The sequence below is a fragment of the Branchiostoma belcheri genome, unplaced genomic scaffold (assembly GCF_001625305.1).
Source record: "Branchiostoma belcheri isolate BF01 breed outbred unplaced genomic scaffold, Haploidv18h27 scaffold64, whole genome shotgun sequence".
NCBI classification, from domain to species: domain Eukaryota; kingdom Metazoa; phylum Chordata; class Leptocardii; order Amphioxiformes; family Branchiostomatidae; genus Branchiostoma; species Branchiostoma belcheri.
In genome coordinates this window covers 264524-281306 of record NW_017804287.1, presented here as the reverse complement: position 1 = coordinate 281306, position 16783 = coordinate 264524, and the positions used below count along the sequence as shown (strand labels likewise).

Genomic DNA, 16783 nt, shown 5'->3' with positions numbered 1-16783 from the left:
AAAAAAGTATTTTGTACCTTAGAGTGTAAGCCGGTCCATAACTTGAACTGCACATAACGTTTTAACTTGTAAACTGTTTTGCCTAGACCATGCTTAATGCCTGCATGGCATGTTTGTTTATGTCTCAGTTACATGTACCTTCAACTTTGACAGTTTAACCCACAATCCATTACATTATGCATGCGCACTTCAAACAATGAACCAGTTTATGGTTGACTGATTTGGCTGTGAAAAAATGCTTCGCTTTATACTACTTGGTGTAAAATTTTTAGACACTGAATCGGATAGAGACAAGAAAATTGTCCACATACAAGAGCATGTAATGTATGATATTAATATTTCAGCAATATGACAACTAAAACTTTTTGGCAACACCACACGGGTGGACCCTCTATAATCATGCATTGCTTCTCATGGTTACAAAAAACTACATAATGCAAGTGACTGTGTCAAATTGTAAAATTGTGATGTTTTGTCTCGCTGCAATTTAAGCACGCCTTTGCAACGCTTAAGGTGTGCTTTGTGCAGTGCTTTTGCACATACATGTACATGTACACATGTATTTTATTTGATTATAATAGCACAACAAAAAATAAAACTTATACAGAACAAAAGAAAAACAATTTTCATACTCATAACATGCAGTATGGTATCTTTTAATTATTGTGGCTTGTCTGAGAACTATTTTAAGTTTTTTCCCACCACAACAATCTACCATCTGTACTAAATCAGCCCAACAGCTTTGTGTAGAGCCATTGTTTCAAGGATTGTTCCACTTAGTTTACCACATCAGGGGCTAAATGTCAAATTTGCCCACCTTCTTTACCATTTACCACCTGTGTTGACGACTTGACAGCACCCCCACCAAGAAAGTAATTTGGTACAGTCCCAAAGACATACATGTACCAGTATTTGTCTCACCAGTTAAATAGCTGCTTTCATAGTCCATCTCATCACCAATATAAAGTTGGTGTATTAAGCTACATTGTCAACTCTTATGACATCCCCAAAACCCTTTCCACTAAGTGTCAATTCCTTCACTGTGAGAAAAAGTCACATTGCTGTTCCAAGTTAACAGCTGTAGTGCTGTTCCCTCCTTCTGCTGTCAGGACTGCTGTGAGGCCTATTGTAGGCGCTGTCCCCTCACCAGACCTGAGGCTCCTCAAACAGCTGTGCCTGAGTTGCTGAGCAAAAAAAAGGAAAGAAGGCAAGTGTAAATGGAAAGTAAATGAAGTGATAACAAAATAACCCAGACTGTATCTGTTGTGTGTTTATACCGGTAGTAAGAAATGTGTGTTCATAAGAAAAGTACTGCATGCTTACATGTCAGTTTTTTTATATAGCTAGCAATATTTAAGCAATAGCTGATTTACATGCTAAATATATAGTTAGTGCATTTCCTGTTGAATGCCTTTTACAGTATTAGCCTTAAGTTAGTGTTAATATTGTACAATGCATGTCCAACTATGACTCTTTTTAATAATTATTGTAAATTGAATGCAGCTCTGTGTCAGTCAGTTACACTGGGAAACTTCAATAGATGTATCTTGAATCCTGAAATGTTTTACAGCTAATACATGTAACATCCGTGTCCATAATATCACCAGGGTCCATAATATCGCCACCTTGAGAAATAGTGTGCTTTGAGATATTTTTACTGCAACATACTTTTGGTATGCACTCCTGCACACATCAAATGTACATACCTAGGGTCTGTTGCAGTAAAAATATCTTTAAGCACACTATTTCTCAAGGTGGCGATATTATGGACCCTGGTGATATTATGGACACGGATGTTACATGTCCCACGACTTACAATCATTATCTTTCTCTGCCAAGATTTCCTCCTTCAGATCACCCTTATCTTCATCTCCATCTTCCTTGAGATGTTCCTCCTCCTCCTCCTCTCCTGTCTCTGTGGTGGGTTTGTCTTCGGCTTCCTCCAGGATGGTGGTGATACAACGTTGGGTCACAGGCGACACCCTTCTTTTGTAACATCCAACAAAACAAGGACACAACTTAAACTTAATGAGGTAGTTCATGCACACACAGTCACTGACAAAAAGTAGTGGATGCTACTTGAAACATCTGACAGATTTCAAAATCTATCCAGTTGTATGGGTAACTGTAACTAACACTCACTCACTCACTATCCAGTTTGATGATTCTTCTTAAAAAATGTCAAAGATCAATGTTCAAGAATGGAGTAAACAATAAAATAAGGAAAAGCAAACAGTAGACAAAGACAATGAAAAAGTCATAAATCTGATACAACTTGTTATAGAATAAGTCTGTCATGTAGTGACATCTTAGTATGAAATGGGGACTTTTGATTGGTCAACGTCACTTGGCTATATGATAATACCTTTGAAAGAACCACTAACCTGCCCACATCTGAACTGGTGACCTTTAACCTCTTGCCTTCCCCGTTCCGAGGTGTAATGGCCTCTGGGAATGACAGGGGTCTCTTCCGCCCATGTGGAGCGAGTGGCTCTTTGTGCTCACCATACCGCCTTACTCTGTAGCTCACTCCCTCACACAGCATTTTGTAGGCTAGAGGCATGAGACATGCAAAATTAGGTTCATTGAAACTTCAACTATGGTAGAAAAATGAGCCTTTATATAGCTAATTCCTACTCTAGATCTGAAAAGGGTGGGCAGCAAATTTATTAATCTAATATAATGTACAATTGTCAATTGAAAAAAATGATGGTTGTACATTATATTAAATTAACAAATTCGCTATCCACCCTTTCCAGATGTAGAGTAGGAAAGCTCATTTTGCCATTACCAACTTTCAACCTGAGGAACATCAAATTGAATTGGTGTGGCAAAAAGGCAAGAATGTCTACATGCTGGAAAGGTCGAACTTGAAATGCTGCTTACCCAGATCTGACTGGTCCTTCTTACTCATAGCCACAAAAGCTGATGTGTCATCAATCCAGGCAATGTAGATTGGTCCTGAACACGGGGAATAAGCACACTGGTGCTACAGTGAAGTATATCTTACAACAGTTTGGAACTTTGAATCATATGATATTTCTTGTACAACCTACAAAATGTACCTTAATCAACTAGAAGAGGTTGCCATTGGGCACCAAATTTGTTTTGATTAAATGTTAGGCAGCAGGAAGATGATTAAAAACACAATTTGCAGAGGTGACAACGAAAATGAAACCACTGAAAAAGTTTCATAATGTATTACCACGTGTATGTATGACTATACATTGTATATATGATTCTTTATTGACACAACAAAAAGTACAGAGACTTTTGTATGGTATAAACCACATGGTGATTTACATCATTCACCCAGATGGAGGCTTGGTGAACCCCGTCTGTATCGGCCAAAATCTTGGAGAGGAGATAGGCGCCACTAAGATTAACTATATGCCTCCAGAAACATCATGGCAAGTCCAGACATGCTGCTGGCTGTCATGATGCCCCTACGACCATCACGGTTATGGGACTTACATACATGTGTATGACTGAATAATTCCTACTATACCAGTACTCTAATGTGTAACATGATGATGACATCTTACCAAATGGTCGGAAGAGCTGGTACAGGTCATTAGACTTCCACTCCTTAGGGAAGGTCACATGGAAGACATGGTCTCTGTTGGGTTTTACTAATTCAACGACAACAAAAAAGGTCATTTGCTATCTATACCTTCTGAAGAAGTATTGATGCACACACACCCTCTACACATTATTTTCATAATCATGATTTTTACATGGCATGATTTTTACATGACTGTACTTTTTACAATATTTTCAAACCCAATCCCAAGACATTGTATACCAAAGGCTTTAGCCTGCCCAAAATCTTTGCTGCCTTTCTACAACATGTTCATTATGCAGTACTAGTCTATTGTGTAGAATACTCTATGTTTCATTCAAAAGCTTTTACAAGTTTTAGTTAGTATTGTAACAGTTTCATTTCTAAAGCATTGTCTTAGCCATAAACGTTAAAACTAAATATATGCTTTCACTGAAGTTTTCCATGCAGACAGAAACAAGGCCACTTACAGTCCTCTCCAGTCAGATTGATGTAAGGAATGTCTTGTACTCTCATCAGGTAAAGTCTGAAACGACATAGGACGTTATGCAATTTTTTTCTGGTATACTAAGATTTTCATAGAGGCTATGACAGAACACATCATTGACATTAGGATAACATTTTCTGTCACATTACATGGCTGAATTTTGTATGTTACAAAATTAATATCCAAGGCTGTCCCAAAAACTTGCAGATAAATGTGAAAAACCTCCTAGATCTGTCACTTCTACATAATATATCACACTGTTTGACAATTTGACAGAATTAGTGATTACCAAGTTTTGACTTACTTGTTCACAAAAGGTTCCAACAAGGCTGATCCGGGAAGTACAGGTTTAGACTGCGACTTGAACTTACCTAGAACATACATGTGTGAAGTCACAAAAAAATGACCGTAAAGAAATTGGAAACAGAACTCTAACACTTTTTGAAGCATGATCGAATTTCCTCTTGACTATGTTGAATAATGCTCCACATTTCCAAAATATGTTAGACATCAAGTCAGATAAGAACAATGAAAGAATACCAGATAAAACAGGCGGGTGTATAAAAAGGGTTTTTTTTACCAATAGGTCATATTATTATTATAAAAGAGGCAGGTTCATAGTTCCACCTGTGCAGCGTAATGTATTATGGGTGATGTGTTGGCCCCTGAGACATATAGTGAACACGTCTGGACAAGTGTGTTTTGTTTATGTCTTGGGGGACTTCAACTCACAATGTATAACAGCATATATGTACATGTACATGTACATGCACAATTGGAACCATGAAGTTGAACCCATAACCACTGACCTAAGTAGTTGGCCATGATGGTGAAACATCTCCCAGTGATGTAAGCATCATAACCAGCCTGGTGCTCCTGGGCTGTCTCATAGGCTGGGAAGTCTTCTGGAAACACTGTGGAATTCAAATCATTGGATTGTGATTTTTTTTAGTGGACTACCAGCATACATTTTGTACACAACGGTGTCAGTGTGAATGCCATTCAGTACCAGGGACAGGGATGGCAGTGTTAGTGTGAATGTCATTCAGAACCAGGGACAGGGATGGCAGTGTCAGTGTGAATGTCATTCAGTACCAGGGACAGGGATGGCAGTGTCAGTGTGAATGTCATTCAGCACCAGGGACAGCAGTGCCAGTGTACACATCATTTAGCACCAGGGACAACAGTGTCAATGTGAATGTCATTCAGCACCATCTATAATGTCTTGAAAGGATAACCATACAAGCCAGTGCATGGTTTAAACTGTGCATTTGCGAAGGCCCATAACTTGTGAACAGTTCTTGTCTAGACCATGCTTAAATTAACCTGTCCAGACATGCTTTCTTTACATCTCAGAAGCCTTTAACTTTGACATATTACCCACATTATTGCATCACTGTGACAGTTAACATGCAAAGTTTACACTTGAACCATCTTACTATGATGAACTGACCTATGACAGGCACTTTGAATGGTTCTTTCCCTAAAGTTGCCTCGAGGTCTCCCAGTGTTGTGTTAGAGACAAGTTCCTGAAAAAAGTTAGATTTCAACTATCATTAAAACCAGAAAATAAATAAAGCCAGACGAAATGAAACTGAGCGTCTTGTTTATAAGTATGTACATTTCTTTTTTAAATAAGGCAAAATCATCCATAAAATTTAGCGTGGCATTACCTTAAAAGGATGCATGCTTGCCATCAGTTTAGTGTCCAGTAATCTGCAGTTATTAGGACAGGAAATGTGAGAAAACTATTAGTACAATGTACATATCACCTGTACATAATATATAATATGATTACCTGAGTGTACATAATAAAAGAATAGAAATATATTACATATGATAATATTTCATTTTGTATAATGTTCTACATTGTACGTGGAACTCACATAATTCTTCTGGGTACAGAGGAAATGTGGGTCTAAAGAGATGTCATTAAATTCAGCATCAGTAGTCCCTGAGGTTGCCACATTAAGATTTCCAGGCGATCTACATGTATAAATTCTCCGGAAGACCTCGATGCTGCTTATCTTTTATTTATTTATTATTTTTTTAATATGGCAGTCCTGTGATGCGCAGTGATTTTTTTAATGATCTAAACCATAGCACTTTTCAGTAACAAGGACTTTGTAAGGATATTAATGATATTTTATCTAATTAAATGATTGGTCAACACATTGTCAGAGCATTTATGCAGGGCACATACTTAGGTTAGATTCATTTATTACTAAGTAATACACAATATCCTGCTTTCAATTAAATGATAAAAGATTTTAAGTATCGCTCACCTTGGGAAGAGACAGTTTACTAGAGACTTGAACTCATCTATTTCCTGGAAAAACACAAAACAACAACTTAAAAGCAAAAGGTGAACGTAAAAATAATTAATAATATCTTGTTTATCAAGCCCTCTACAACTTCGTTAATCTTAGAGGGGCAATTTTCACTCAGTTTTACATCAAATTTTATTCATAGTCTCTGTACATTGTAGATGCTTTATTTTAGATGTAATTAAACAATAAAGACAGTGTTTAAATATTGCCTTTGCTTTTGGCAGTAGATAAAATATAGCATCAGAGAATATAAACAATCAATTTTATGTTAATATTCATGTCCTAGGGACTGCAACCCTTTCCAGTGACAGGTGTGATTGGCCAATCAGGTATAGCCCACAATGATAATATGATTGACTAACCTGAGGCAGTGGGTAGCTGAACTTATGCAGAAGGTGGAGAACATCCAGCAGCATGTTGTGACCAATGACAAGTTTCCCCTACATGGGGTTATAAGGTTATTACATTGACCAATCAAATGCCTGCAGACTGACATACATTGTGAGAGTTTCTCTTCAATACCTTGCATAATAAGTGCATGTTTTGAATACTGAATTGAATATTCTAAAGCTATCCTTCCTTCTTAATGTTCATTTATAATTATTTCATTTTTGTAATATACTAGCCTTATTAAGTACACGTATGGCAATTTTACAATGTATGTTCATTTTATGGTTGAAATTGTTATTATTAAGATAATATCAATGTATACTACTAGCCAAAAACTGTTGTTTTGATATATGATACATGTAATAATGAATCAAATGTTATAATATAACATTATAATAATATTACAACAGAGGAAAATATAACCAGGAAATGTTGTATATTAATCATAATCATGACTCCCTGATACTTGGCTACAAATATGTATTGGCTAGGGGCTTAGGCAGCAGGGAGAATTTTAATGTCAGAAGTTTAAATTCAAAAAGACTTCAAAGGTTTAAATAACAACCTTACCGACTGACAAATCATCCTGATGATTTTGGACATCCCAACAGCATCATCCAGTTCATCCTGAAAATTTATTTAAAAAAGTTATCTACATTTGTATATATAATCATTGAGTTCCATCAAATTGTTTTTCTGTGCAGTAATTTTACAAAGGACAATATAATGCTGCAGTGAATGTATAATCCTTGTACGTTTGTAGTAAAAAGGAAAACTATAAATTAACATACAATGTATTATACACTAGTCCTTTAAATCATTACTGAAACTATGATTTGTTGGCTTTGATGATGTTTCAACCCTTGAAGCTGAAATCAGATATAATTATGGGGTCTAGGGAAAAAATGTTGTGTTTTCTGTTTCCCGACCAACCCTAGAAAAATCTGCCGATCCTAGACTCTTTTTGGGGATGTGTACCCCTGCAAGGAACATAAATTAATATCATTTCTTTGAACTGATCAACCTTTTCTAGCTCCATGATCTGACACCTGAGTGATAAAACGTTGGTTTTCTGTATACAGTACGTACTGTGCTTCATGTACTAAAAGAACATCATCATCATCGGTCGACCGTATTGGTCGGGGTTATACCGCCCCTTACGAGGTGACATACCCTTTCGTTAGCTTAATACAAGGTTCGCCACGCCTCCGTCCGGGTGATGATGTAATCACCATGTGTGGTGATGTAATCACCATGTGGCTGATACGGAACAGAGGTTCGCCAGGCCTCCAAAAGAACATATCCCAATGAAATTTTCAATCTTAAATGAAAAAAATTAACTTACCAGTTCCTGTTGTCTTTTTTCCTCTCCTCTCTTTTTCAATAACTCCTCATTGGCTTTGCTGACTTCTATGAAGTAGTGTTGATTCTACATGAGCAGAAAAAAAGAAATTAAAATGATTATCAAAGATTTCAGACTTCTGAGAACTGTTTTGCGTTTTTGTTAATGTATTTACTGTGGGGGGCACTGGTCATTGCGTATTCCATACTTTAAACTTCCTGGATTCATCCACGTACCACCCAGGCCATCATGTGCTCAGGGTCACCTTGAATGTTCAGTTTTGACCTTCAATTGACCTTCAGATTAATCAACTGTCAAAACCTCCTCCCACCCTCCATGCAATGGTCACTTCTTGGACATGAAACACACAAACTTACAAGTCAACCACCCAAAACAATACTTCCATACATGTACCTCCTCACCTCACCTCACCTCACCGGTCCCATAGCAGTCTGTACTGCTGTCGGGGCAACTAAACTGTCAACAAGACTCTTCCATACACAGAAGTAAAAAAACAAATGAAAGGGGCACTACCCATTTTACTCTGATAGATTGAACTAACAAAATTAGTGTTGAAAAAAAAGAGTTTGCACTTCAAAATGAGTAATATAAATCACCTGCTCTCCTACTTTGGTTTCCAGGTACACTGAAGATGAAAACCTGTAGAGACAAAATTCATTTAATTATCTAAATTAAATGATTGTTGAGACCACACAAGATATGCATGTCCAACTAGCTAAACGTAACATTTAAAATGTCTTTTCAAATATGGGTACATGCATATGGAAAATGTTTACACTGTATAGTATCTCGGGTGATGTGGAATACCACATGTATTTTGTATATAGTGTACACAGTGTATACAAAATACATGTGGTATTCCATATCACCCGAGATACCATCTCGACCACTGGTCAGGTCGCCCCATAGCCAAAGGCCACACAGAGATCCAACTCGCAGGAGGGCTGGTACCTCAGAACAATCAGATGTCCATTTATCACTAAGTAACTTCATTGTAAACATGATTGAACATTAATTAAATATAGATCTTACCATTTGGGATCCTACACTGTATTCAATAAAATTCAATGTTACTTACTTGTTTTTAACTGTTGAGTAGATCAGCTTTCGCAGATATCTATGGCAAAATCGTGGTATACTTGTCATTATGATTTTAATGTTAAAAAACATTATATTTGTTTTTCATAAGTTTTGTACGTTTTCCAATACTGCTTTGCATATTTTCACAAAGTTTGAATAAATTTCGTAAAATTCATACAAAATGCTAATACTAGGGCTGCCCTGAAAACTTTAAACATTAATCTCACAGAAGTTTTTCAAACGTCTCACATCTTCAGAAATCATATGAAAAAAATCACAGAGACAAACAGTATTGAAATCCATTTAGGAGAAAAACATCGGATTTACAAAGAAAGACATACGCATTGCAGGGTTCCAACTGAATGGTGTCCTCATCACTGTCTATGAAGGACTGTATTCTGGTGCTGTAAAGAAACACAGAAAGGCAACATACTGTCATCCATACAAGTCTCTAAACTAAAACAATCTTTTGCTTTGTCCTCTTACCAAACACGCTTCAAAAAAGCTCATCTATGAAATTTTGTTTCCAAAAATAGTTTAAATATTAGAGGGTCATGCAGTCACTCTCTCATTGGTCAAGTCGCTAACTGACACACAGTGATTGGTCAGACTGCTAATTGTGATGGACAGTTAGGATTGATCTATTATGTGAAGAAACACAAAAATGTGGCTATACAATAACTTCCTTACAGAGTTTGTTGTATGAAGTCCTTGTGTTCAGCGGGGACTTGGATGGTTCTGGTGGAGTCTGATGTGTGGGCCGTACCACTCGTAAATGGAGGGGAGTTCAGCTGCTGCGTGGCGTGTTTTTGGTCCAGGGTGTCTCTCATCTGCTGCTCATCAACAGGAGACAAGTACGGGATGCCTGTCCATGCAAATGGGGAAGCTCAAATCATCAAATCAATATGTTTCTTTCCCTGCATGGTATGGGAAGTGAAATATACATTGGTCATGTTCCTAGTACTTGTAATTACAGATGGCTCCTTTCTGTCAGATTTTCTTTTCCAAGATTTTGCTACAGAAATCTACACTCATGCTAACATATAGTGATATGTATTACTTCGTGCAAATGAAGCTCCTTTTAGGTACATGTATATGTATAGTTCAGGCTATTAAAAAGTATAAGAGATGGGAAGAGGGGTTAAATATGATATAAAATATCCTCACCATCCCTGAAAACTTTGTTGAAATCCATGCCCTGAGAAGCAAGAAAATGCAAACTGGAGGCCTGAAGCAAAAAAAAGAAACATTTGGATAAGAATTCTGTATGTATGTCATCAATAACTTGCTAATGGCTTCGATCAGTTTTTTCTACTTTCAAACAGAATTAGGTTTTGGGATCAAAATATGTAAGGTAAATCAGTCTTTTTTTCAAGACATACAATGGAGCAAACAACAAACAATATACATGTACCTGGCACAAAAATCGACAGTCCGGAGCATTTCGGTTCAACGGTCGAGGGAAGATGTAGAAATTGAACGGTCTGGCCACAAACCTGAATAAAAACATTTTCAAATTCAACTCAGACACTACATGATAACCCACTTTACGATTTTAAACTGCACACATGTGAGGGCAAAAGTGAAGGCCTCTAATTATAATGACTTGTTTTGTCCAAGATTCAAAGTCTTGGCTATGCTTGATACATGTCCAGACATGTTTTGTTTATCTCTATCAGTCTACATGTATGTAGACTGATAGACCTTTTTTTTTCATTTTTTTTTTGTGAGCTTTTTATATCTTGCATCATATTCTGAATATGAAATCAGGGGTCACACAAATTCAATTTGGTTTATACTACATATGGTCGTATCAAGTATATCATTAGGTCATTTGGTGATAGCTGTCTAATGGAAATTGGGCCTTAGAAAATTGTGCACTTACCTGGATTCTTCTGTCTCATATTTGAAAGCACACAGTCCAAACTGGACAAAGAGAAAATCCAAGGAGCCCTAGGGTACAACAGTGTCAAAATCAGTCGACAAGCCTGCTCAGTCTTTCTATTAGATACTAAAAGTGGGTCACTGTTATTGAGTCGAGCTCCAAGGTGTTTCTGACTCAAGGAGAGAAGATGCTGTTTTATTCTTATTCTACATGTAGGTACTAGTACTAGTAGCCTATTTTCTTTTGCATTCACACACACACACAGTCACACACATTACACAATGTCATATAGAAACACCTAAAAATTACACATGCACACACACACACATTTTAACACAGACACACACACCGTGAACACACGCATACTAACATACACACACATCATACACACACACACACACACACACTTAGCAACTGTGACCCATATTCAAATTTCATTACATACGTACCTTCCTAAGTTTGTCGTATCGTTCTTGAGGTGTGTCAAACCCATGTACAGCCGGACCATTGTTTAAACCTGGCAACACAAGTCAATATTCAGGATACGAGATGCATGTATGTTTATGAGGCAAGGCAGCAGACGTCGACAGTAGGGCTGTGTATCTAAACAAAGTTTAGGTACAGGTACACAGGTTTAGGTACAGGTCCGGACCTGAACCTTATCCTGAACAAAATTAGGAATTAGGTCTTTTGGACCAGTAACCAATCAATTTTTACGGTACAGCACCAGTACACAGCTCTAGCAGAGAGAATTAAGTTTAACAGGTCAACAAGCTTACCTGTGAACTCTCCATCGATACACAGGAAGGAAGCTTCATCCACCGCTTCTGACACCTGATCTATCACCTGCTTAAAGTCTGCAGAATGGGATTTAAAACATTTAGAGATGGCAGACTTCACCCCGAGATGTTTTTGCATGGTACTGTAAATTTTTTGTTTTTTTTCTGGGGTTTCACAATATGAAGGAATAGGAGGTTTTTGCAATGTTTTAAGTTTGCAATTGAAACAATTCTGTAGTACAGTAGTCACACAACTACATTTGTAACAGACAGTATATCTGCTGTATCATAATCCGCAGTGGAGCAGCCACAGCAAAAATAAAACCACTGCAAAGGTTTGATGACATACAGTATATAGAAACTAAATACTACTAAGAAGTGTGTTACTTGAGGGCCCTTAAAGATTTATGGAAGGATGTTAGCATTCAATTCAATTCAGCACACTGTATACTTGAAGATTTAGATTATGAACTAAAACTTAAGAAACTTACTGTGTCTGGTTATTTCCATGTTGACATATATAAGAAGTTGTCCCTCAGGAAAATACAGCCAGCAACTTGAAGGAAATATACGATATTTTGATATTAGTGAAAGTTGTCTTTTTCTTCTAGATCCTCGAGGCAGCTGTTGTATAATGATTTTTCGTCTAATTTCTGACTTTCTAAACCTCGTGTATACCATAGAATATTTCTGGAACGCTTTGAAATACATAAATAGGGACCCTTACAAGGCCCCCTTACCAAAATTCATTGTCGTTAAAAGTAGTTACATGGCAGTATGATGAGGAGACAGGGACCAGTCCGGGACGAGAGTTGATGAACGATTCAGGATTCCCGGGGACTTCTTGCTTTCCGCATCGTGACCCCTGGAGTTCAAAGTTCAAAGTTGAAGTACCGCGCACGAGCGACATCTAGCGGTTTCTGCAGGGATTTGTTACTTATCGACCTTGGGGCCTTGCCCAGTACGATATATAGATAGATAGATAGATATAGACCTTTCGACGTACATGTCACGTTACAGATAAAATTCAATTACATTCTAGGACGATAACTCTTACTGTGTATAGTACTACTAACTTAGTTATAACTGTTATATATATATCATTTCAAGAATGTTTAGACCTTAGCACTAGTAATATATTGATTATAAAAAGCGTTACGGCAATCTCAACATGTTGATTTAATTCCTATAAAGTTACTTGTACGTAGGTTACTAATATTCATTCATATCCAGTTGTTTCTGGTATGTAACTGTTATAGTTATAAAATCGACCTTAAGTGTTGTGTTAATAAAGATTGTTGTTAAATAATTGGTTGTTAGTGAAATGGCTAGTGTTATGAATTAATCTGTGAGATTATAGTTTATGATAGTACGATCTGTTCACCAGCGCCACCTACCCTATTAAGTGTCAAGTGCTGTTGAGCCCCGCATGTCAGATGGCCATCGTCTTAAATGACCACTTCGGAACCACAAGTAGACAAACGATAGCAAAGTTCTTTACACACAGCCTGTAGGTATTACCCCACGACGTTTCATTGACAGGCTGTCACCTACATTTGTACTTAAGGGAATTTCTGAATACTAAGGGACAACGTGGTTCCACTTTACACTGCAGCTAGGTGTCGCTGGTGCAGTGTGAAGCGTGCAGTCCCAAAAGTGGTTAAGTTAATTAGATTTCCCTCATGAAGGTTCATGACTGGAGTAGGTTTAAATTTCTGATCACTACAGGCCCTTTAAGTTAAGGAGTGTATCTATCGTCTTCTGTCTATCACCTTGACCCTGTCCTAGTCTATCACACAAATGTTTCTTGTTTTGTCACTGCTGATTTGTTAAATTCTTTTCCTCTAGTCTATAGCTTTCTACTTGTGCTTTTGTGTATCTTTCCACGTTGATGCTGTCCGCAGCCTATATTTTGTTGTTCAAGAGATGTTAAGAGATTAAGGCAAGTAATTATTCACTGCGTACTGTTAATGAGAAAAGAATAAAAACGATTAAACAAACACCAGATCAGTTTCATACAAAGGCTTAACCGCATAACTGTGAGAAATTTGGCAAAGTGGCGACTTTATGAGTATGTAACTTACTTCTAGTCTGCTTGAACGGTCCTAAAAAATCAGGTTTTGCAGAAAATAAGAAAGACAAAGGAAAGGATTCATTTCCAGACCTCTAGACACAGATGACAATTTTTCATAGAACTGATACTGTCTTACAACATGCAATGCATTAGCAAAAACGACACAACTACGCAGTGATCCGCAATCTTCATCGTTATATCTTCATTATCATCATCATCATCGGTATAACGGTTTCTATTGTATATTTGACCGAGGATAGGTTTGTATATATGGCGCGTGTATGACATGAATAAGTCGTTTTGGTCTCTATTTTGGGAACTTCGAGATCAGAGCTCGAGTTTATTCTATATTCAAAAGTAAAGTATATCGTTTTCTAACTTGACAAACAGACAATGCTGCGTTTTCATCAGATTTATAAAGCTTTGAGTCAGCTTATTCCAGGGTGTTTTCGTTCCTGATTTTTGGGTTACAAAGACATGATTATAAGATGGCTTCAAACTGCAGCTGTATCAAAGTTTGACTTTCGCATGGGTTCATCGGTGAGTCATGTCTTCGGGGGACTTGCCATACGAAACCACATGCTGTACTATTGATTTATTCGTGGGCCAAGTCTCCCCCCAGACGATAAGAATTGTTTCATTGAAGAGTGTATTTTGCTTCGCCTACAATTTCTACTGTTGACTGCGTTTAGGAATGCTTTGATGCCTGTGACCCTTGATAACACCTCCATCGATCACCCAAATGTGTTTTGATTAAAGGGGTAATAGATATATCATATACAGAGACATCTAATCTCAAATCAAGCGTTTGGTGTTAGAGACTAGATGTATTATAAAACCCTACATAATTTTCAGCATCATATAGTGTCATCATTTAATCAGCACACGTTGGTCAAACTTATTGCCTGTGGAAACTACTGGCGCGTCCGTGCAACTATCTGGAACAATAGACCTGTCAATCAGACTTGTTTTGCACCTCACAGTGTACTTTGCTTTTAATCTGACCGGTCGCGGGGTTGAATGATTGTGTAACACAACGTCATGCATGTTCAAGCTATAACATTTTGCGAAGGTACAAGATCGTGGAACTCTAGTTATAATATTATGGTAAATATTATAGGTTAAGTCAGGTGAACCGAATCTTCACCCTATTGGCCAACTCAACAAATACCTACGCCTATATATATAGCTAGAACAGTTGGCGCTGCACACTGGCAAGGTTAGAGGTGGCTAGAGAGCTCAAGTCGTAAGACCAGGGAATAGGGCACACTTACAGACTCTCTAATCTCTACTGCAGCTGTCGGTATCTGAAACTCGTGTAGGGAAAAGATGAGGGGAACTCCGACACTTTTGCTTCTGTTGGTCGCCTTGTTGGCCTTCATGTTTTACCACGCTGATGCCCAGCCGGGCACTGGTTGGGGGTGCCCTCCACTTTGCCGCAGGGTGGAAGGTGACGACGAGACTCACGCCGCAGCAGAGCGCGAGGCCCGAGACCTGGCAGCAGGTATTGTACAACTTACGTCATCCTGAATCTTTACGACTGGGGAAACCATTAAGTACTACAACTGAAAATCATTTATACCGGACAACATATGATGTACACGATATACTTGCCTTAGACAAAACAATAAGACAATGTTTTACGTTGTATCTATGGAGTCGTCAAAATCCTGCCGACGTTACAGTAAGTGCCCTTCTCACTTCCAGGACATACTGCGCCGTAGTGGTGGGGATGCGCGCCGTCCCAAACTAGACTGGACTCTACAACTACGCCTTAAGCTTGTTAATCTCCAAAAAGATGTTGGAAGGCAAAATCATCACGCATGCGAGCGTCACGATCATATTAGTGATGTAACGTTGACTGTTCATGTTTCCCCAGTTGTTCCCCAGGTGAATGATGAGGCGGAGGAGTGGGCTGAAGAGGATGGGCTCCTCGCCAGGCTTGGAGCAAAGCCCTGATCCACGTGCCGACTTGGGTGCCAAAACAGTGGTAAGTCTACGTATATACAAGGGTTTCCCTGATCCATTTTGAATTCTTTCTTTTAACTCTGGATTGTTGCATTTCTTACCAACGTAGTGAAAATAACACATGGCATCGTTTTGTTGTTGTTGTTGTTGTTGTCTGGAATGGCAAAAAAGAGGTACGGGTTCTTTCTTCATCCTTTTTACGTACGTTTCTGTATGTATAGCCGGTATAACCGCCCTTAACACACCACACACACACCACACGTTCAGCTATGCTTAATGTAATATACATGGATCCCGGTTGATATATCGAAAGAATAATAATAAAACACAATACTGTTCAACTCTTGTAGATTGCTGTGTGAGGGGCCTTGTTTGCTGTGACGACTGAAGGATGGTCAGACATCATCCAGTGCTACACTTGCTTCATACGCTCAACGGCTCACTACCGTCAGAGGCCCACATTGTGCTTTCACCTTCACCTTGTGCTTTAAGCCGCATGTATTCCTCTTAAATCAGCTTCAGGTATAGCAGAAACTTCTGTAGAGTGTACGAAATGTGTTCATTATCAGAAGCCGCAGTTTCATATCAAGCACTTTAACAGATAAGGAACTGCCGACACCATCCTTTTTATTGTAATGCAGAGACAATTAATGATAAACTATTCATTCATTTAACTACAAAGTTACTCTGTATATGTCGGTGTGGCCTTATGTTGACAAGTTCTAATTATATTAATTAGTTTGCCAACTGCATGCCATATGTACAGAGAGCACGTGATATATACATGTATGTCCGACTCAGCATTTGGCGAAGCTTGAGACGCTGGGAAAGTCAATATACCCTATCAATAAATACTTTAACCCGT

At 38.1% G+C, this 16783-nt stretch overlaps 1 protein-coding gene and 1 long non-coding RNA gene across 2 annotated transcripts; one reads left to right on the top strand and one right to left on the bottom strand.

Annotated features, from left to right (window-relative positions):
- Positions 1–1143: 1143 nt before the first annotated feature.
- On the bottom strand, positions 1144–12741 carry LOC109483291 (poly(A)-specific ribonuclease PARN-like). Its single transcript, XM_019786284.1, has 25 exons — positions 12617–12741; positions 12368–12432; positions 11877–11954; positions 11547–11614; positions 11098–11165; positions 10627–10708; positions 10380–10440; positions 9903–10077; positions 9554–9616; positions 9211–9249; positions 8729–8771; positions 8115–8198; positions 7340–7396; positions 6742–6819; positions 6335–6378; positions 5723–5765; positions 5503–5578; positions 4859–4963; positions 4354–4420; positions 4033–4088; positions 3546–3632; positions 2887–2961; positions 2385–2553; positions 1817–1986; positions 1144–1184 (listed from the first exon to the last, which is right to left on the bottom strand). Exons 2-25 carry the CDS (start codon positions 12384–12386, stop codon positions 1144–1146), a joined length of 1848 nt encoding a protein of 615 aa, XP_019641843.1. The 5' UTR covers positions 12387–12432; positions 12617–12741.
- A 2208-nt stretch (positions 12742–14949) lies between these two features.
- LOC109483332 lies at positions 14950–16783 on the top strand. Its single transcript, XR_002141009.1, has 3 exons — positions 14950–15454; positions 15830–15940; positions 16269–16783. It is a non-coding gene; the product is annotated as an uncharacterized LOC109483332 (long non-coding RNA).